Source organism: Macaca thibetana, chromosome 5 (genome assembly GCF_024542745.1).
Source record: "Macaca thibetana thibetana isolate TM-01 chromosome 5, ASM2454274v1, whole genome shotgun sequence".
NCBI lineage: Eukaryota > Metazoa > Chordata > Mammalia > Primates > Cercopithecidae > Macaca > Macaca thibetana.
The window spans coordinates 41,895,936-41,912,813 of record NC_065582.1 but is presented as its reverse complement, the minus strand read 5'-3'; the positions used below and the strand labels follow the sequence as shown (position 1 = coordinate 41,912,813).

At 39.4% G+C, this 16,878-nt stretch overlaps 1 protein-coding gene across 4 annotated transcripts in view; it reads left to right on the top strand.

Moving 5' to 3' along the window:
- The window catches only part of ARHGAP10 (Rho GTPase activating protein 10), a 333,877-nt gene that overhangs the window by 172,043 nt on the left and 144,956 nt on the right, over positions 1–16,878 (top strand). For all 4 annotated transcript variants that reach the window (XM_050790898.1, XM_050790899.1, XM_050790897.1 and 1 more), the window contains 2 exons: positions 2,897–2,942; positions 6,211–6,276. In XM_050790898.1, the coding sequence (XP_050646855.1) occupies positions 2,897–2,942; positions 6,211–6,276 (112 nt within the window). The remainder of the gene's footprint in view (positions 1–2,896; positions 2,943–6,210; positions 6,277–16,878) is intronic.

Below are 16,878 nucleotides of genomic sequence, written 5' to 3'. Positions count from 1 at the left end.
TTTTTGTGTAGTATTTGAGAAAAGTTCCCTGCTGAAACAGGTATTCCAAAAATCATCTTGGAAGCATTCAACATTCTGGTAACTTGGCTTGGGCAAGCAGCAGTACATATAAGACTGGCGTATCATTAGTTTTTATTTCTGTATTTTCTTGACTTGCCACTCTGATTTGCTGTGCTTGAGGAATTCATCTAAATTCTCAATTTCGTCTTGCCTACTTGATGGTACTTTGGGTGATGAACACAATAAATGTCTGCAATGCATTTTGATCTCAGTGGAGATGGAACAGGAAATGTGAGACCAAGCAATATTATAAGTGACTGCTGTAATTATTTTGCTTGATATAACAATTTAAACTTTCATCTAGTGGTTTACAGAATACAGTATTATGTAGCCTTAGTGAATGGGCCTCTGTATTCAGAGTGCTTTGAGGAATACATGGAAGGTAGTGGTATAGATCCAGAGGCACCAGGATTCAGTCTGTTGGCCACTATTGAAGCACTACTTTCATTTTGGTGGACTAGTGGCTTTTGAGAGTTGAGAATTTGGCACGTCATGTATTAGGGATTTAGTGAGGATAATGATAGAAAACACCACAGAACCAATTTAAATAAACTCGACTTAAAGTATTATGTATGACTCTAAATAAACTGCCATTGCAGGTACCAGGCAGGCTTATCTGGAAAGCATTTGCCAGTTCAGCAGTGTTGAGAACAAAAAAACCCAGAAAGAGCATGGTTTGAAAGTAGAGGAGGTATCATCTAGAGCAGAAACAGATTCAGAATAGAGCTTATGAAATGGGCAAAAGCTAATGTTATCTCATGGTAACAGCGCATTGGTGGGTGTATAGGAAACGAGAGCAAGGAGGCTGATCAGCAACGCGTGTGGAAATCTTGAAGTACTTGGAAAATGAAAACTCAAATTAACATAGTATAAAAATTGATTCTATATTGGGAATGTATCACTCTTACACCAAAAAAAAAAAAAAAAAAAAAAAAAAAAGGCATCTTGATCAGATTTGGGAGTCTTACCATATTTGGAATGCATTTAGCTTCTGTAGTTTTAGTTTGATTGATTGATTGATGGAATCTCGCTCTGTTGCCCAGTCTGGAGTGCAGTGACATGACCTTGGCTCAGTGCAACCTTTGCCTCCTGGGTTCAAGCGATTCTCCTGCTTGAGTCTTCCAACTAGCTGGGATTACAGGCGTGTACCACCATGCCCAGCTAATTTTTGTAATTTTTAGTGGAGATGGGATTTCACCATGTTGGCCAGGCTGTTCTTGAACTCCTGACCTCAAATGATCCACCCACTTTGGCCTCCCAAAGTGTTGGGATTACAGGCGTAAGCCACCACACCCGGCCTTATTTCTATTTATTCTTAATTTGTCGTTGAAATTTTTAGCTGTGAATCAAGAGTATTTCCAGTGTTTATGGTTACTGAGACTGCAAAACAGGTTATACTCATCTTCTTTAGTAAAGACAGCACACTCACTAGAATGTATCTCTCCAGAGATGCAGGAAGTATATTGGATTTGCATCCATTAAAATACAGAAAAAAAAAGTGAGTTTGCATAGCAGAAAGACTAAGTCATTGAGAAATGAGACTGTTGCCAATGTCAGCATAACCTTGAAGACGTATATAACCTCTCTTTTAGTCAGGAGCCAAGTGATTAACTCAGAGATACTCAGACAAAGGCAAGTCTGCAGAAAAACAATATTCAGCTATGTATTTATATGGCGACACTGAAGGGACTGCCTATTTTTGTTGGGTGTTGTAAGCCTTGCAAATAATTTGCCAGCCTTACAGTTCTTAAAAGTTGCCTAGAATTATCATCATGCTATTTCTGTTGTAGTTACCTAAATTATGGGCAGGAGTTATCTGTTTAGGTAAATACTGATTTTTAGAAATAGTGGTGAAAACATGAGCTCCGTCTTAATGGTTAGAATACAGCAGTTTCTTTATCACTCTGTAGCTGTACAGCTGAGTATTTCAAGTATACACAAACTTTAAATAAGTCCCTTAAGGACCCTGCCCCCTTTATCTTATTTTTGCTTATTAATATTCCTCAGGGAGAGAAAAGTGGTCTCAGAGATGTTCCTTTTTGTTATTTATCTTCGCATCTGAGCATATGATAGTGTGTTATTAACTGAGAAAACACAGCGCACTGTCTCCCTGAAGTTAGTGTTGGATCCCACATATTTAGAGCTCACTCCCACAAGACTGCCTGACTTCAGATGCCCAGCACAAGTCTGGACCCTCCCATACTTCTGGCTAACTGTTCCCATGAACCCTTTATCAGTTCAATAATTTGCCAGATTAGCTCCCAGAACTCAGAGAAATACTTTACTTATATTTAGTAGTATATTATAAAAGTTACAACTCTGGAATGGCCCAGTGGAAGAGATGCATAGGACAAAGTCTGAAGTGAGGTTGAGGTGGGTGCACCAACCTCCCAGCGCTTCTCATGTTCACCAATGCAGAAGCTTATCAGAGCTCGTTGTTGTTTCAGAACTCAGTCGCCAGCTCACGCCCGAAGAGACTGGTGGGTAGCGCTGAAAGAAATATCACTGGGTCTTTGTAGTATTCAGTCCCATCCTGAGATGGACTATCCAGGGCCTCTATCAGAAGTCACCTCATTATCATAAACTCACAGGTGACCAAAAGGATCTTGTTATGAATAACAAAAGACGTTCTTATTACTCAGGAAATTCCAAGAGTTTAGAAGCTCTGTGTCAGGAAGTGGGGATGAAGACCAGTTTCTTATTCTGTCACATTAACCAACATCAAGCTTATGAAAATGTGTTTTTTTTTTTTTTGGTATGGTCCTCATTGTGCCTACTTGAATAATTTTTGCTGATTATTTAAAAAATACTGTTTTTCCATTCTCTCTTTTATTAGCTGTCCCATAGTTTTAATACAGCCATCATCCCAAGACCAGAAGGAAGTAAGTGCTCATTTATAAAAATGGTTGTATCATCCTTTTCTGTCTATTGCTTTGTGTACATTATGGATGTCAAGCTGTTGCTGGGGAGCTTACTTCTCTGCACCCTCTATTATATAGAGGGCTATTACATGTGATAGTCCTATATTGCATGTATTCTGTTTTACTCAATGGGGACCTCCTCAACATTTCTTGGACTACTGTAGCCCTTGTTGATCTTTCCTATCTGTGGGCTTTTCTTTTCTTTTTTTGATACAGAGTCTTGCTTTGTCACCCAGGCTACAGTGCAGTGGCATGATCTTTGATCCTTGCAGCTTCAACCTCCTGGGCTCAGGCGATCCTCCCACTTCAGTCTCCTGAGTAGTTGGGACTACAGGCGTGTACCACCATACCCGGCCAATTTTTTTTTATTTTTTAATTGTTTTGTTGAGGCGGGATCTTGCTATGTTGTCCAGGCTGGTCTCAAACTCCTGGCGTCAAGTGATCCTCCTACCTCTGCCTTCCAAAGTGCTGAGATTACAGGTGTGAGTCATCTTGCCTGGCCTATGAGTGTTTCTCTTTTAAAAAAAAAAAAAAAACAACTTTCTCTACATTTCACTTTTATGTTTATTCACTTTGATTGTTATGTAATAATCACATAAGAGTTTCAAGTGTGCAACCTTGAACTTCCTGTCTGAGTTGTTAACTCCTGTGGGTAGGAGCTGTTTATAACCAGGCCCTCTTTCCTACCCTTGATATGCTTTATCTTTATGGTGTTGGACTACAGGCTATGCAAATAGTTTATCAGTGCACCTTGGACAATAGCAACAACAACTAAATATATTCAAATATTCGAGGACAACGATCTACACATGCCACTCACTGTCTGTACTTGAAGAAAATGAAACATGCCCAGCTCTGTACCCTTGATTTTTTTTTTTTTTTTTTTAAACATAAAAATGTGATCAGATCTGCTGGGTTCCTGATGAATTTACTTTTGACATATTTGGAGAAATTAAGCTACATCTATCAGATGTCCACAGTTTGTAAACACTGTGGTTATGTAACATAGGATTCCAATATAATTGTGATCACTTGAGCCAGTGTTTGAATAAAAGACAACTCTTGTACCCTGGCACTGGCGACTGACAGGATGCCACGAGCAGCACATCCCCTGAGGCACCTTCTTACTCCTCTTCCTTCTTCCCTTCTCCCTCTCTCCTTTGTTCCTTTCTTCTTCTGACACCTTTCTTCCTTCCTCCCTCCTCCTCCTCCCCCCTTTCCTTTCCTTTCCCTCATTCCCTCCTCTCCCCTTTCTCTTTCCTTCTTTTCTCTTTTTTCTCTTCTTATTACAGAGACATTAAAACATATCTTTTTAAGAAAACATAGTTTTGCTAAGCAGAAATAAATACTCCACTTTATAAAGATTTGTGAATAGTGGATTCTTGAGCAGAAAACCACTGCCCAATTCATTACAATTCTTTTCAAGCTTAGCATTATGGGTTATGTATGAAGTTTATATTCATGGATTGTTCTTGTAACCCTTCTGAGAGCCAAGGATTAGTGTTACTGTTCTCTAGGTTCTAAATGCAGTGGCTAAGGGTACTTTTCTTAATATATATTTTTTTTTTTTGGAGATGGAGTCTCGCTCTGTCGCCCAGGCTGGAGTGCAGAGGCGTGATCTCGGCTCACTGCAAGCTCTGCCTCCCAGGTTCACGCTATTCTCCTGCCTCAGCCTCCAGAGTAGCTGGGACTACAGGCACCCCCCACCACGCCCAGCTAATTTATTGTATTTTTAGTAGAGACAGGGTTTCACCATGTTAGGCAGGATGGTCTCGATCTCCTGACCTCATGATCTGCCTGCCTCGGCCTCCCAAAGTGCTGGGATTATAAGCGTGAGCCACTGCGCCTGGCCTCTTAACTTAATTTTTGAAACAAGAATTGTCATTCATTAGGATATACAGATATGCCAGCCTAATCATAGATAAGCATCTATATTAGAAAAAGTATAAAAATTATATTTCCAAAATAGTCTGTTCTGCCATATGAATCATCTGTTTCAAATTTATTATGAAAATAATAAAATATTACTTTAAAAGCTTGGAGCATGGTGTAAAATATCAAAATTTTAATTCAAACTCATTGCCCAAATATTTTTAAAAAGCTTTTCTTAAAATTTTTCCTCCTAGGTTTTTTTTTTTTTTTTTTAAAAGGATTGTGTTCTTAGATTCTCAAGTAATTTAAGAACATTCATTCATATATATATATATATATACACATACACACACACATATATATATAGTTTTCTTTAACTAAGCTGCTGTTGGAATTTTTGGCAAAATATATCTTAACTGTGTCTAGATAGCTTCCCTTAGAGATTTATATCACTTTTTTTTGACTTTTAAAATGAATTATATTTATTTATTTTAAAATTATTTTACATTACAAATTTATATATTATTGGTAAATAGATATCCTGATATTCCAGCAAGTGCTCTAAATATATGAAATTCCTTCCAGGCACGGTGGCTCACACCTGTAATCCCAGCACTTTGGGAGGCCAAAGTGGTCGGATCACCTGAGGTCAGGAGTTCGAGACCAGCCTGGCCAACATGGTGCAACCTCATCTCTACTAGAAATACAAAAAATTAGCTGGGCATGGTGGTGGGCACCTGTAATCACAGCTACTTGGGAGGCTGAGGTGGAAGAATTGCTTGAACCCAGGAGGTGGAGGTTGCAGTGAGCCGAGATTGTGCCACAGCACTCTAGCTTGGGTGACAAAGTGAGACTCCATCTCAAAAAAAAATATATATATATACACACACACACACACATATATTTAAAATAAATATATACACACACACACATAGCTTTAAGCTTTTTTTTTTTTTTTGGAGACAGCGTGTTGCTCTGTCACCTAGTGCAGTGGCATGATCATGACTCACTGCAGCCTCTACCTGCTGGGCTGAAGCTATCCTCCTCCTTCAGCCTCCTGAGCAGCTGGGACTACAGGCACCCATCTTAAATTTGACTAATTTAAAAACATCTTTAGTAGAGGTGGGGCCTAGCCATGTTCCCCAAGCAAGTCAGGTACTCCCAGGCTCAAGTGATCATTCTCCCTTGGCCTCCCAAGGTGGTGGGATTACAAGTGTGAGCCCCTGTGCCCATCTGCCTTTAGCTTTTTAATAGTAATCTAAAAATTAGTTTGGATTTAAAATTTTTTTCCTATTTTTAAAACGAAGAGAAATGTGATAATAATTGTACATTTAATGTTTTAAACTGTTTCTTGTAGGTGCACAGTTGGATAAGTTGGGGTTCACAATTATCAGAAAATGCATCAGTGCTGTTGAAACACGAGGTAATATGAATCATTTCATTCATGAGAGGCTATAGGTATGTAAAATCTAATAGTCATTAAAATACTTCTTGCATTTAAGTGTTACAAAATGAAATGTGCTAACACAAAATGCTCATTCTGAGTATCAGAAGGGTCAGTTATTCATTTACTATGACAATGAGGGATTTTCCTTTTTATTTACATATTTCTTCCCTGTATTAAAACATGAGGTCAGTGTTGAAATGAGAAGTGTCTTAGTCTGTTAGATCTGCCATAGCAAGATAGTACAAATTGGGTGGCTTAAAGAATAGAAATTTATTTTCTCATGGTTTTGAAGGCTGGAAGTTCAAGATCAAGGTGTCAAATTCAAGATTTCTTCTGAGGCCTCCCCTCTTGGCTTGCAGGTGGCCACCTTCCCGCTGTGTCCTTAGATTGCCTTTTTTTCTGTGTACCCATGTCCCTGGTGTCTCTTTTACATGTCGAAATTTCTTCTTATAAGGGCCTATTAGATTAGAGCCCACCCTGAAGGCTGCCTTTTAACTTACTTATATCTTTAAAGCTCCCATCTCTAAACACAGTCCCATTCTGAGAAACTGGTGGTTAGGGCTTCAACATAAAAATTTTAGGGGGATACAGTTCAGCCCGTAAGAATCCTTAGAAGAATCAGCAGTGATGTACAACTGATTGTAATCACTTTTTGTTGAAGCACTCTGAAGATACTCTCCGCCCTCCATTGTTGTGTGGGTCTCTATTTAAAACAATCAACTTGCCAGATGTGGTGGCTCATGCCTGTAATCCCAGCACTTTGGGAGGTTGAGGTAGGCAGATCACCTGGGCTGGGAGTTGGAGACCATCCTGGCGAAGATGGTGAAACCCCATCTCTACTAAAAATACAAAAATTGCTGGGCGTGATGCACACACCTGTAATCCCGGCTACTTGGGAGGCTGAGGCAGGAGAATTGGTTGAACCTGGGAGACAGAGGTTGCAGTGAGCCGAAATCGAGGCTGGAACCTGGGTGATAGAGCGAGATTCCATCTCAAAAAAAAAAAAAAAAAAAAAAAAAAAAAATCTGCTTTATTGAGGTATAATTTGCAGACAGTAAAATTCACTGATTTTAATTGTACAAATGGAAGAGTCTTGAAAACATACACAGTTGTGATACTAGTACACACATAGAAAATTTGTTTCCCCCACTGAGTTCTTTTCTGGCCCCTGCCTCCCTCCTTTCCTGTATTTGCTGCGTTGCTCTTTTTTTTAATTTGTTTTAAGACAGGGTCTCACTGTGTCACACAGGCCGGAGTATAGTGGTGCAGTCATAGCTCACTGCAGCCTAAAATTCCTGGGCTCAAGCAGTCCTCCTGCCGCCTGGGCCTCCCAAAGTGCTGGAATTACAGACAAGAGCCACCATGCCTGTCCCTGAGCTACTTTTTATCATGCATGCTCTGCCCCCCCACCTTTTTTTTTTTTTTTTTAAACATTTTCAGCATTTTTGTACAAATGGAATCATGCAGTTTATAGTCTTTTACTCTGGCTTTGTGTGTGTAATGCTTTTGAGATTCATCAATTGGGTGGATACTTAGCTCTATAAATTTCTGTTTATTGCCTGGTAATATTCCATTATATGGATATACCACAATTTGTTTATCCATTCACCTATTGATAAATATTTGGGTTGTTTTTCCAGTTTAAATTTAAGGAAAGCTAACTCCTCCACTGACCAATAGCCCAAAACAGTTTTTTTAAAGTCTCTAAGCAAAAATTGGGTCCTTTTGCTATGCAGCCATTCCAGCAGACTTTAGAGAAATGAAATATTAAACATTGCAAAACAGGCTTTTTCTGGAGGTTGACATTCTCTTTGTTTAGAGATCTAGTGAAGTATGTATAAATGGAATATTTTATTCACTCTCATATATTCTATATTACAGTCTGACTTTGAATGCCTTAGTGGGGTGAAGTACTGCCTTCACATTCTCTCTCCAAACAAAGTCTTTGTTACAAAGACAGGACTGCCACCTGTGAAATTAGTGTGTCGGATAACGGCAGAGTAGGAGCTGTTGTGTGATTTGGGGATTTGCCTATCAATAACAACAACCCATGCCACAGAAAGCCATTCTTCCCACATTCTCTTGCAGTGGCAATTCACACTGACAGGTTTTCATTCATTTCAGTCTGCACTGAAGTTGAGCTGGCAAATTTGTTTCTTATCCTGGTACCTCGAAAGAATTTCAGGAAAAAAAAAATCCTGCAATTTCAGTATCTTTCTCTTAATACTCATGTTTCTTTTTTTCTGAGTTTCTTAAGTAGAACTTTGTGTCATTTGCATGCTTATTAATTTGGATAAATTCTTTCCCAAAAGGGCATGTTTTATACATACTTATTTCTGCCTGAATAGATGCAGATCTATCTAGAAGGCTTTCTGATTGGTATGTGTGGTTTCATGGAGTGTTATGTACATTGAATGGCATAAATATATATTGGAATCTGGATGTATTGAATATGTTTTTATAAGTATATAGATGTTGAATAGGTCTACACATTTTATGTTAGCTTTTCTCATTTAAAAATAAGAGACCAAAAGCATATATTTTTCTTTTTGAATATTTTTCCCCCCAACGTTTGCTTTCAGTGGAGTAATAGACTAAAAATAAGAGTTTAAAAGAATCGACAGTCGGAACTTATTATTGAAAATGATGAGGACAGCTTGGTGCCACTGGCTGACACCTATGATCCCAGCACTTTGGGAGGTTGAGGTGGGAGGATTGCTTGAGCCCAAGAGTTCAAGACCAGTCTGGGCAGCATAGCATGACCCTGTCTCTATAAAAAGTTTTAAAAATTAGCTGAGGGTTATACTGTGTGCTTGTGGTGACAGCTAATCAGGAGGCTGAGGTGGGAGGATCACTTGATCCCAGGGATTGAGGCCACAGTGAGCTTGGAAAACAGGTAAAGAGAAAGAAATAGTTGGTAAATAGCATTAACAACTACTGGATACTTCTTGAGTCTACATGACTAATGACCAGAAGCATTTAATGAGATCTAATTGAAGAATTACTTCTAATCACTGTTTTCATGTTCTAAATATGATTATCTAAAAACTAGTATTTTATATGGTTTGGTTAAAGCCATTAGCCTTTTTCTTACCGTTTCATCTCGTGTCTTCCTGTTTTTGATCTGACTGCTTAGAACATATTTATTGCAACATAAACATAAACCCAAAGACTACTGTGAAAATACTTACTATTTAAATGGAATTTCTCTTAAGCCATCTATTCAGTTTGTGTGTATGACTTATGAAATGTTCCATATTTTTCTCCTGTAACTTTGTCCCATGGATTGCACAAACCAGAAAAAGTTTTTAGCTTTGAGCACGAAGTAATTTTTCTCTAATTGTTTTTGTGGCCAAAAGTTTATTTGCCTTGGCTCAAAATAAACTGGAGATCTGGCAGTGCCCAGATTATTCACAGGACAGATACTCAGGAAGCCTGAACATCATAAATTGGATTCACAGGAGCAATTTTTGTGGCTTTGTAGCAGAAACTTCAGTGAAGGAGTAATTTCTGTGGCTCTGTAGCAGAAACTTCTGTGAATGGTAAAGATATGGGATCCATTGCTGATGTTGCAAAAGGAAGTGATTCCAGTATCCACATCCAGGAAAATTTCTACATGGTATAGCTGCAGGGGCTTATCTAGAGGGTAAAGGCACAGTGTGCTGCCTGAGAGGAGCTCTTCTTTTCTCAAACCTAGAGCCTGGAAGCCAAGTTCTGAAGACAGTGGAATTGCCCCTTGTTAGTATAATTAACAGATTGTTAGCAAACACCTAGATCCCATTCTTTGCTTGCCCCCACATCTGCCTCCCAGTAATGGTGGCCAGAGGTGAACTGAGGGGAGCCAGGATACAGATGATGTGTTTGAATCTCTCAGCATATTCTCTGTGATTCTTTTAGAAATGTCCACAACAAACACGCCTTCGGTCATCAAAAATGATACATGGATTGTTCCTGTGTCACCATCCAAGATCACATGCACTTGGAACATCAGCATCCTTTGATTCAGGTGTAGAATAGCTCTCAGCTGGGGCTTTACTTCCTTTATTTGGAAACTGCCTTCCCCAGCTGGTAATTGGGCCTGCTGGCATTCTTCAGAGTGACCACAGAGCAGAAGAGGCACAATGAACCTTCCCCATCAGATTCCTTGAAAATTGAGCTGATATATTGAAGACAGCAGACAGATTCACAATTTAGGGACATGGGTTTTTCAAGATATGATAAACAGACAACACATGTACTTCTCTAAATTGTTCTGTCATGGCCACTTGTCTCCTCCACTAGGTTCTCCCGTGTCCTCCAGCTGCTTCCACTGACAGTTCGATTGTGAAGTGAGCTTCAGTTACAAGAGGCTTGTATACAGAGGGTCCCTTCCCACCTTGTTCACATTCTAATCCTCCCGAATTCAATCAGATTTTGATTTAATTCTGCCACAAATTAGTTTTTTTCTGAAGCCATAGACAGATTGCCATAAACAAAGGAGATCATTTTAACTTAAGAGTTTCAAAAAGTAATATGGACAAAATATTGGCTTATTCTAGATTAGGTCATATATTTCATGGATGTTGATAGAAGATACAGGATTATGGCTAAAACTTTTGAAATGAAATATTTGACTAAAATTTTTATGAATGGAACTAATTTCCAGTAGTTTTTGATCATGAAAATAAAATCTCATTTTGATTAATTTATCACATTTACTCAGAGGTCTTTCCTAAAGTTGCGTTTATTAAACCAGTGGTTTATTCAAAATGAATAAGATGATGAAGATACCCACTTAGAAACTTGGTGTAAAAAAATCATAAAACTGTTCATCTGCAGTCAGGCAGCCTTAGGAGGTCCAGTATTTTGTTTGGTTTCGTTTGGTTGTAGTATCAAAACCAAAAGGTATTTTTATGATCTTACTGCTTCTGTTATATAACAACATATGTATATATAAAATGAGATACATTTATTTAAATACACTGGATTTTGAAGGCGGAATAAGAAAAACTGTCTCATTAAGATTTTTTTTTCTTTTCTTTTCTTTTCTTTTCTTTTCTTTCTTTTTTTTTTTTTTTTTTTTTTTGAGACGGAGTCTCATTCTGTTGCCCAGGCTGGAGTGCAGTGGCGCGATCTCGGCTCACTGCAAGCTCCACTTCCCGGGTTCACGCCATTCTCCTGCCTCAGCCTTCAGAGTAGCTGGGACTACAGGTGCCTGCCACCATGCCTGGCTAATTTTTCGCATTTTTAGTAGAGATGGAGTTTCACCGTGTTAGCCAGGATGGTCTCGATCTCCTGACCTCATGATCCGCCCACCTTGGCCTCCCAAAGTGCTGGGATGACAGGCGTGAGCCACTGTGCCCGGCCCTCATTAAGATCTTTGAAAAATGTTTTTATGATCAGTGTAAACCCATGTTGAAAAATGATAAAACGTTTTGCCGATTGAAATCATTTTGACTTGGTTCCTTGTACTTTATTTAGTATGGCTACTAGAAAACGTATAATTGCATAGATGGGTCACATTGTCTTTCTATTGGCCATCTCTGGTCTGGACTTAGGGGCCCTTCAGTTCCCTAGCTCTCCAGCCTGCCTGGGGCACAGACCCATCACGACAGCTGTGAGGTTGAGTAAGCCAGTTGGGGAAATTTAATTCACGATCTCGTAGAGTAGCCCAAGCTATGGTTGACTGAGAAAAGAAAGAATATGTCACGTTTCTCACATGAGTACTGAGAATCTAGTCCTGCCTGTAGCTCCTAGAGCAGAGGACCAAGCGTCTCTGAGGACACACATTGTGCCTGGCATTGAGTTGGCCTCAGACAACACTTGCTGTATTAACTATTCAATTCTTGGGACCTTACTCTCTCATACTTACCTTTTGTACAAAAGTAAGAATTAAAAAAGAAATTACATAAGATTGCACTCATTTTTCCTTTTCTACTAAATTCTCTTCTGGCCTCCAATTGCTTCTGAAGGTGGCTCAGTTCTCCTTACATCTTTCTTAACATGTTCTTTTGAAAATGACATTTGACATATTTATTAAAAACTTTACCTGTGATATTATTGAAGTATTTGCAAGGCTTCAGAGAAATGTCTAAAATGTACTATCCTTCTCAGTACTCTAAGATGACTTTTTTAGTGTATAACATACCTTAAATAACATATACTTATATGACCTATGGATATTAATATATCTTGGTAGGACTGGCAATTATTTAGAAATTATTCTAGTTTTGAGATGAGAAAAAACTCCATTTTGCTACAGTGTCAGCATAAATTAACAAACCATATTTTTCCATAGAGTAGTTTGCTCATGATGTTTTGGCATGTGTGGGAGTCACATCAACTGGTCTTTCATCCATTTGCCAAATATTTGCTAATAATACGTACCGGCTCTACTGCTAGGAAGTGACTGCTTTCTTATACCAAGCAAAAAGACTTCCTAAAGCAGTTGTTCCCAAATTTTGCTGCACTTTGAAATTACCTGAGATTTTTTGGAGACGGAGTCTCCCTCTGTTGCCCAAGCTGGAGTACAGTGGCATGATCTTTGCTCACTGCAGCCTCCGTCTCCGCCTCCCAGATTCAAGTGATTCTTCTGCCTCAGGCTCCTGCATAGCTGGGATTACAGGCGTGGGCCACAACGCCCAGCTAATTTTTTTGTATTTTTAGTAGAGGTAGTGGTTCACCATGTTGGCCAGGCTGGTCTCGAACTCCTGATCCTAAGTGATCTACCCTCCTCGGCCTCTCAAAGTGCTGGGATTACAGGCATGAGCCACTGCGGCTGGCCTTAAAAATGTTGATGCCAGGCTCTCACACCGTGTCAACCTCACTTAATTGCTATTGGATGTGGACTGGGAAGTAGGATTTTTTTCATCTCCCCAGGTGATTCTAATATGTAGCAAAACTTGGGAGACCACTGCCCTAATGGAAGAGTTGCTTGTGTGCTGGAGAAATGGGATACATGATTGTTATCTTCATGTTGATAGTTTCCTGCTACATGGGGAGCTTTTCTCTTAATGTCTTTTAAAGAATAACACAACCTGGCTGGGCGTCGTGGCTCATGCCTATAAGTGAGGTAACTGATTCTGGATAATAGGTTTGGCAGTGGGGTAGATAGTGCAGATATAGCAGAATGATTTTGTTGAAGTCGTACCAGTCACATTTAGCAGTTGGCTGTATATAGAGGATAGGAATTCTGCGAGGAGTCTTACCTTGAAGTGTTAGTTTGGGTAATGAAGGATGTCAAGGAAATTGAGAGGTCCGTGACCCCGTAACGTATACCAGGAGCACTAGGGGTGCTTCTTGGAAATTCAGATTGCTGGTCTCAGTCCACGTCTGTTGAATCAGAATTGTTGACGGTTGAGTCTCTCTGCTTTAGACAGTGAGAGATCCAATAGGAATAGTCAGGTGGAGAGAAGAATTTTCTAATATTCTGCCTTTAGGAGACAGAAGAAGCCACAGGGGCTTTCCTGAGAGAGTAGGGTTTATGAAGGCCCTGGGTTATGGGGCCATATAGCGTTTGGGATAATGACAGAGAGCATGTGGATGTAAGGTAGAACTTCCATCCTAACATGTGAGGTTGAGGGAAGAAATCACAAAATGGCGAAATGTAATCAAGTTTCGTTGTGTCAGAAGCCAAAAGGAATTACAATATCAAATGCGTTTTAGGTGAATCCCAGACAGACTCAGAAGTGTTCATGACAGCTCCTGTTCACTCATCCCACCACTTTACCTCCAGTCCCTTCCGTCCCTCTCCACCTGCACCTGCTGTCTCTGCATGACATCTGGCCTCTGGTGCCCTGTAGTCATTTATTCCTATGTGGGAAAACATTCCCTTATTCTCAAGTAGCTTTACACCACCTTTCCTCCACTGTGTTGGTCTTGCTGAAGCCAAACATTACTGTGCAGCCACCACGATTTGTAGCTCTCTCATGACGGAGTCATCTGCTCTGCCCACATCTCTGGAAAAAGGCAATGGGCTTGGCCTTCTCCCCTGCCCCTCCTGCACCTCCGACATCTCTCACTCTTGAGCTGAGCTCTGCATAGCAAGAGGAATTGTCCAGGTTTGCAAGGATGTGGGTGTCAGAAGGAAGGAATTTTGGCAGAGGGATGAACAAGGGTCAAAGTATAGATGATGGAAACAGTGTGATGCATTTGGTACCTGAGGGTCATCAGGCAAGATGGGAGGAGTGGTAGGAATGGAGAGTGGAGGGAGGGAGGCACTCAGATTACCCTGCTGAAGGGTTGCTTTGCCTTCGAGTGATAAGGAGCTGTCAGGGTTAAGTTCCAAAGTGGTGCAATAAAATAAGCATTTGGAAGGATTCTTAACCTCTCAGACCCTTAGTTCCTTTAAAAAAAAAATTATTCACACTACCTCCCACCCAGCGTTGTGAGGATTAAAGAGCGAGTCTTTGCACATAGTAGATATTCATTAAATGCCTGTCTTCATTTCCTTCTTCATCCTTCTCCTGCATTGTTTTAATCTTGAAATGTGCATGTGCCTCATTTGGCAGTTATATTGCCTGGTATTTTAAGTTATATTTTCTATGTTTACTTTGTTTCTGGAACTTTACTGTTTACTTGGAGAAAATGTCTTATTTATCCTCTGCTTGCCTCTTCTTATTTCTAAATACAGGCACGCCTTGCACACATAGTAAGCACTCAGCAAGCAATTGCTTTTTGCTTGAGTATTCAGATTTGACTAAAATTCCATATTGGTAATATTATGTGTCTTAACAATTTCTAGAGTTATTGGAAGAATTTATTCTATATGTGGTTGGAATTGGTACTTCCACATAACATGTAGGATTGGTTTTCATTCTCTTATGAATTTATGTTAGCATCTTTGTAAATTGCAGGTAATATATCAGACATAGAAAAGTACATCATGTTACGTGTGAAGGAGTCTTATGGTTTCAGAGATTAGAGTGTAATTACATCATTTCTTTGAGTAAGTACAAATGAGCCGCCTGCCATGAGCAGTGCATTGTCTCTTTCTGGGCCTGCATGACACCTAGGTGCATGTACTATATGATACGCAAAAACAAAGTAAGACTCTTTTGCTTAAAAACATCTTCTAGTTGCTATTTCTAAAATAGTCATTACCATTTAAAACTAAATTTGGATGCCACTTTTGTTTATGAAGTTTCTCTTAAAAAATCTTCCATATGTGGATGATTTGAATATTCACTTTAATTTTCTAGAGTATGGCATTAAAATGTCGGTCTAGGCAAGCTGTCAGTTATCAAATTCAGCATTGTAACAAGCTGTGAATTCATGGGATAGAAGTAGGAAGCCACATATAAGATGTGACAATCTTTCATTTGTCGCATGTAAGAGCGAATTTATCTTCCTTTGCAAAGCAAAGTTTTAGATTTTTGGAAAACCTTACCGCTTGAAGATTGCTTTACCTCCAGAACACTTTGGAATTGTATGGGGTTCTCAAGATGGGCTCTGGTAGAAGATTACAATATATAATTTCAGTATTAATCTTCAGGGGTGTGGAAAGGGAGATGCCCAGAGTGAACCTGAAACATATTTTACCAATTGCACATTAATTTTAAATTGCCAAGGGCAATGAAGAAAATAAAGAACAGCTGTCCTTGGAAGATTTACAGCAAGTAAACTAGAGTTTCTCTGTCTATTTTTTAATCAAAATGGGTGTGAGGTGAATGTGGGTGGAAATAGAGGACAGTCTTCTGTGGGAGGGAGCTGAAGAGTCTTGCGGTGTCTGCAGAAATGCAAATGCAAAATGGAAATACTAAATCCAGGCAAATCAGGACTGAATATTCATTTTCACAATTAGTAATCTAATTTGTTTTAAGGAAACTCTGAGAAACTATTTGTTTCCAAATGAGTGGTCACGTTAAATTAATAGGGGCAGATCCTTCCTCTGAGATGGCGAACCCCGAGTCCTTGCCTGTACCACTCGCCCATGTGGTTTAGGGTTTGGTTTAGGACTGTTATTACTTTCCTGTTGTCCGATGACTGTTTTTTTTTTTTTCAGCCCATGAATTCTTCAACCTTCTTTTCTCTTTGTTACCCATGGTTTTATACATTTTCCTCTTCGTTAACATATCCCCATGGAATAGAAATGAAGAAAATTAATAGGACTTTATTCAATCATTACAATAAATCATCTTGCTTCTGGGTGTATTTGGGTTTGGAGGTTGGGTAGGTGTCAGAAATGACAATGGTTTATTTTCAAGTAGTGCTGAAGGTGTTTTTAGACAGAAGAAAGTTGGTAGAACTGTCTTGCTACAGAGTAAGCATGCTAGGCTCTATGTTTTTGCATGACATTCTGATGAGCTCTGTGACATTTTATGGTACACTGTTAGCATAGTGGTGAAGAACATTAGCCCAAAAGACTTTCTTGATTGTAATCTCAGTTTTACTCCTTATTAACTCTGCCATGTAACCTCTCTGTGGAACAGGATGTGGAACAGGATAAGGGTCATGTCTCCTTCAAGGGGTTGTTGTGAGAACTAAAAGAGAATGCTTAGGACATTGGCACATGTTGAGTGCCCAGTAAGTGTGAGTCTTATTTAGAGGTAAATCCAGTCATTGAGGCCAATTATAATTAAGTGGTCCAATTATTGATTT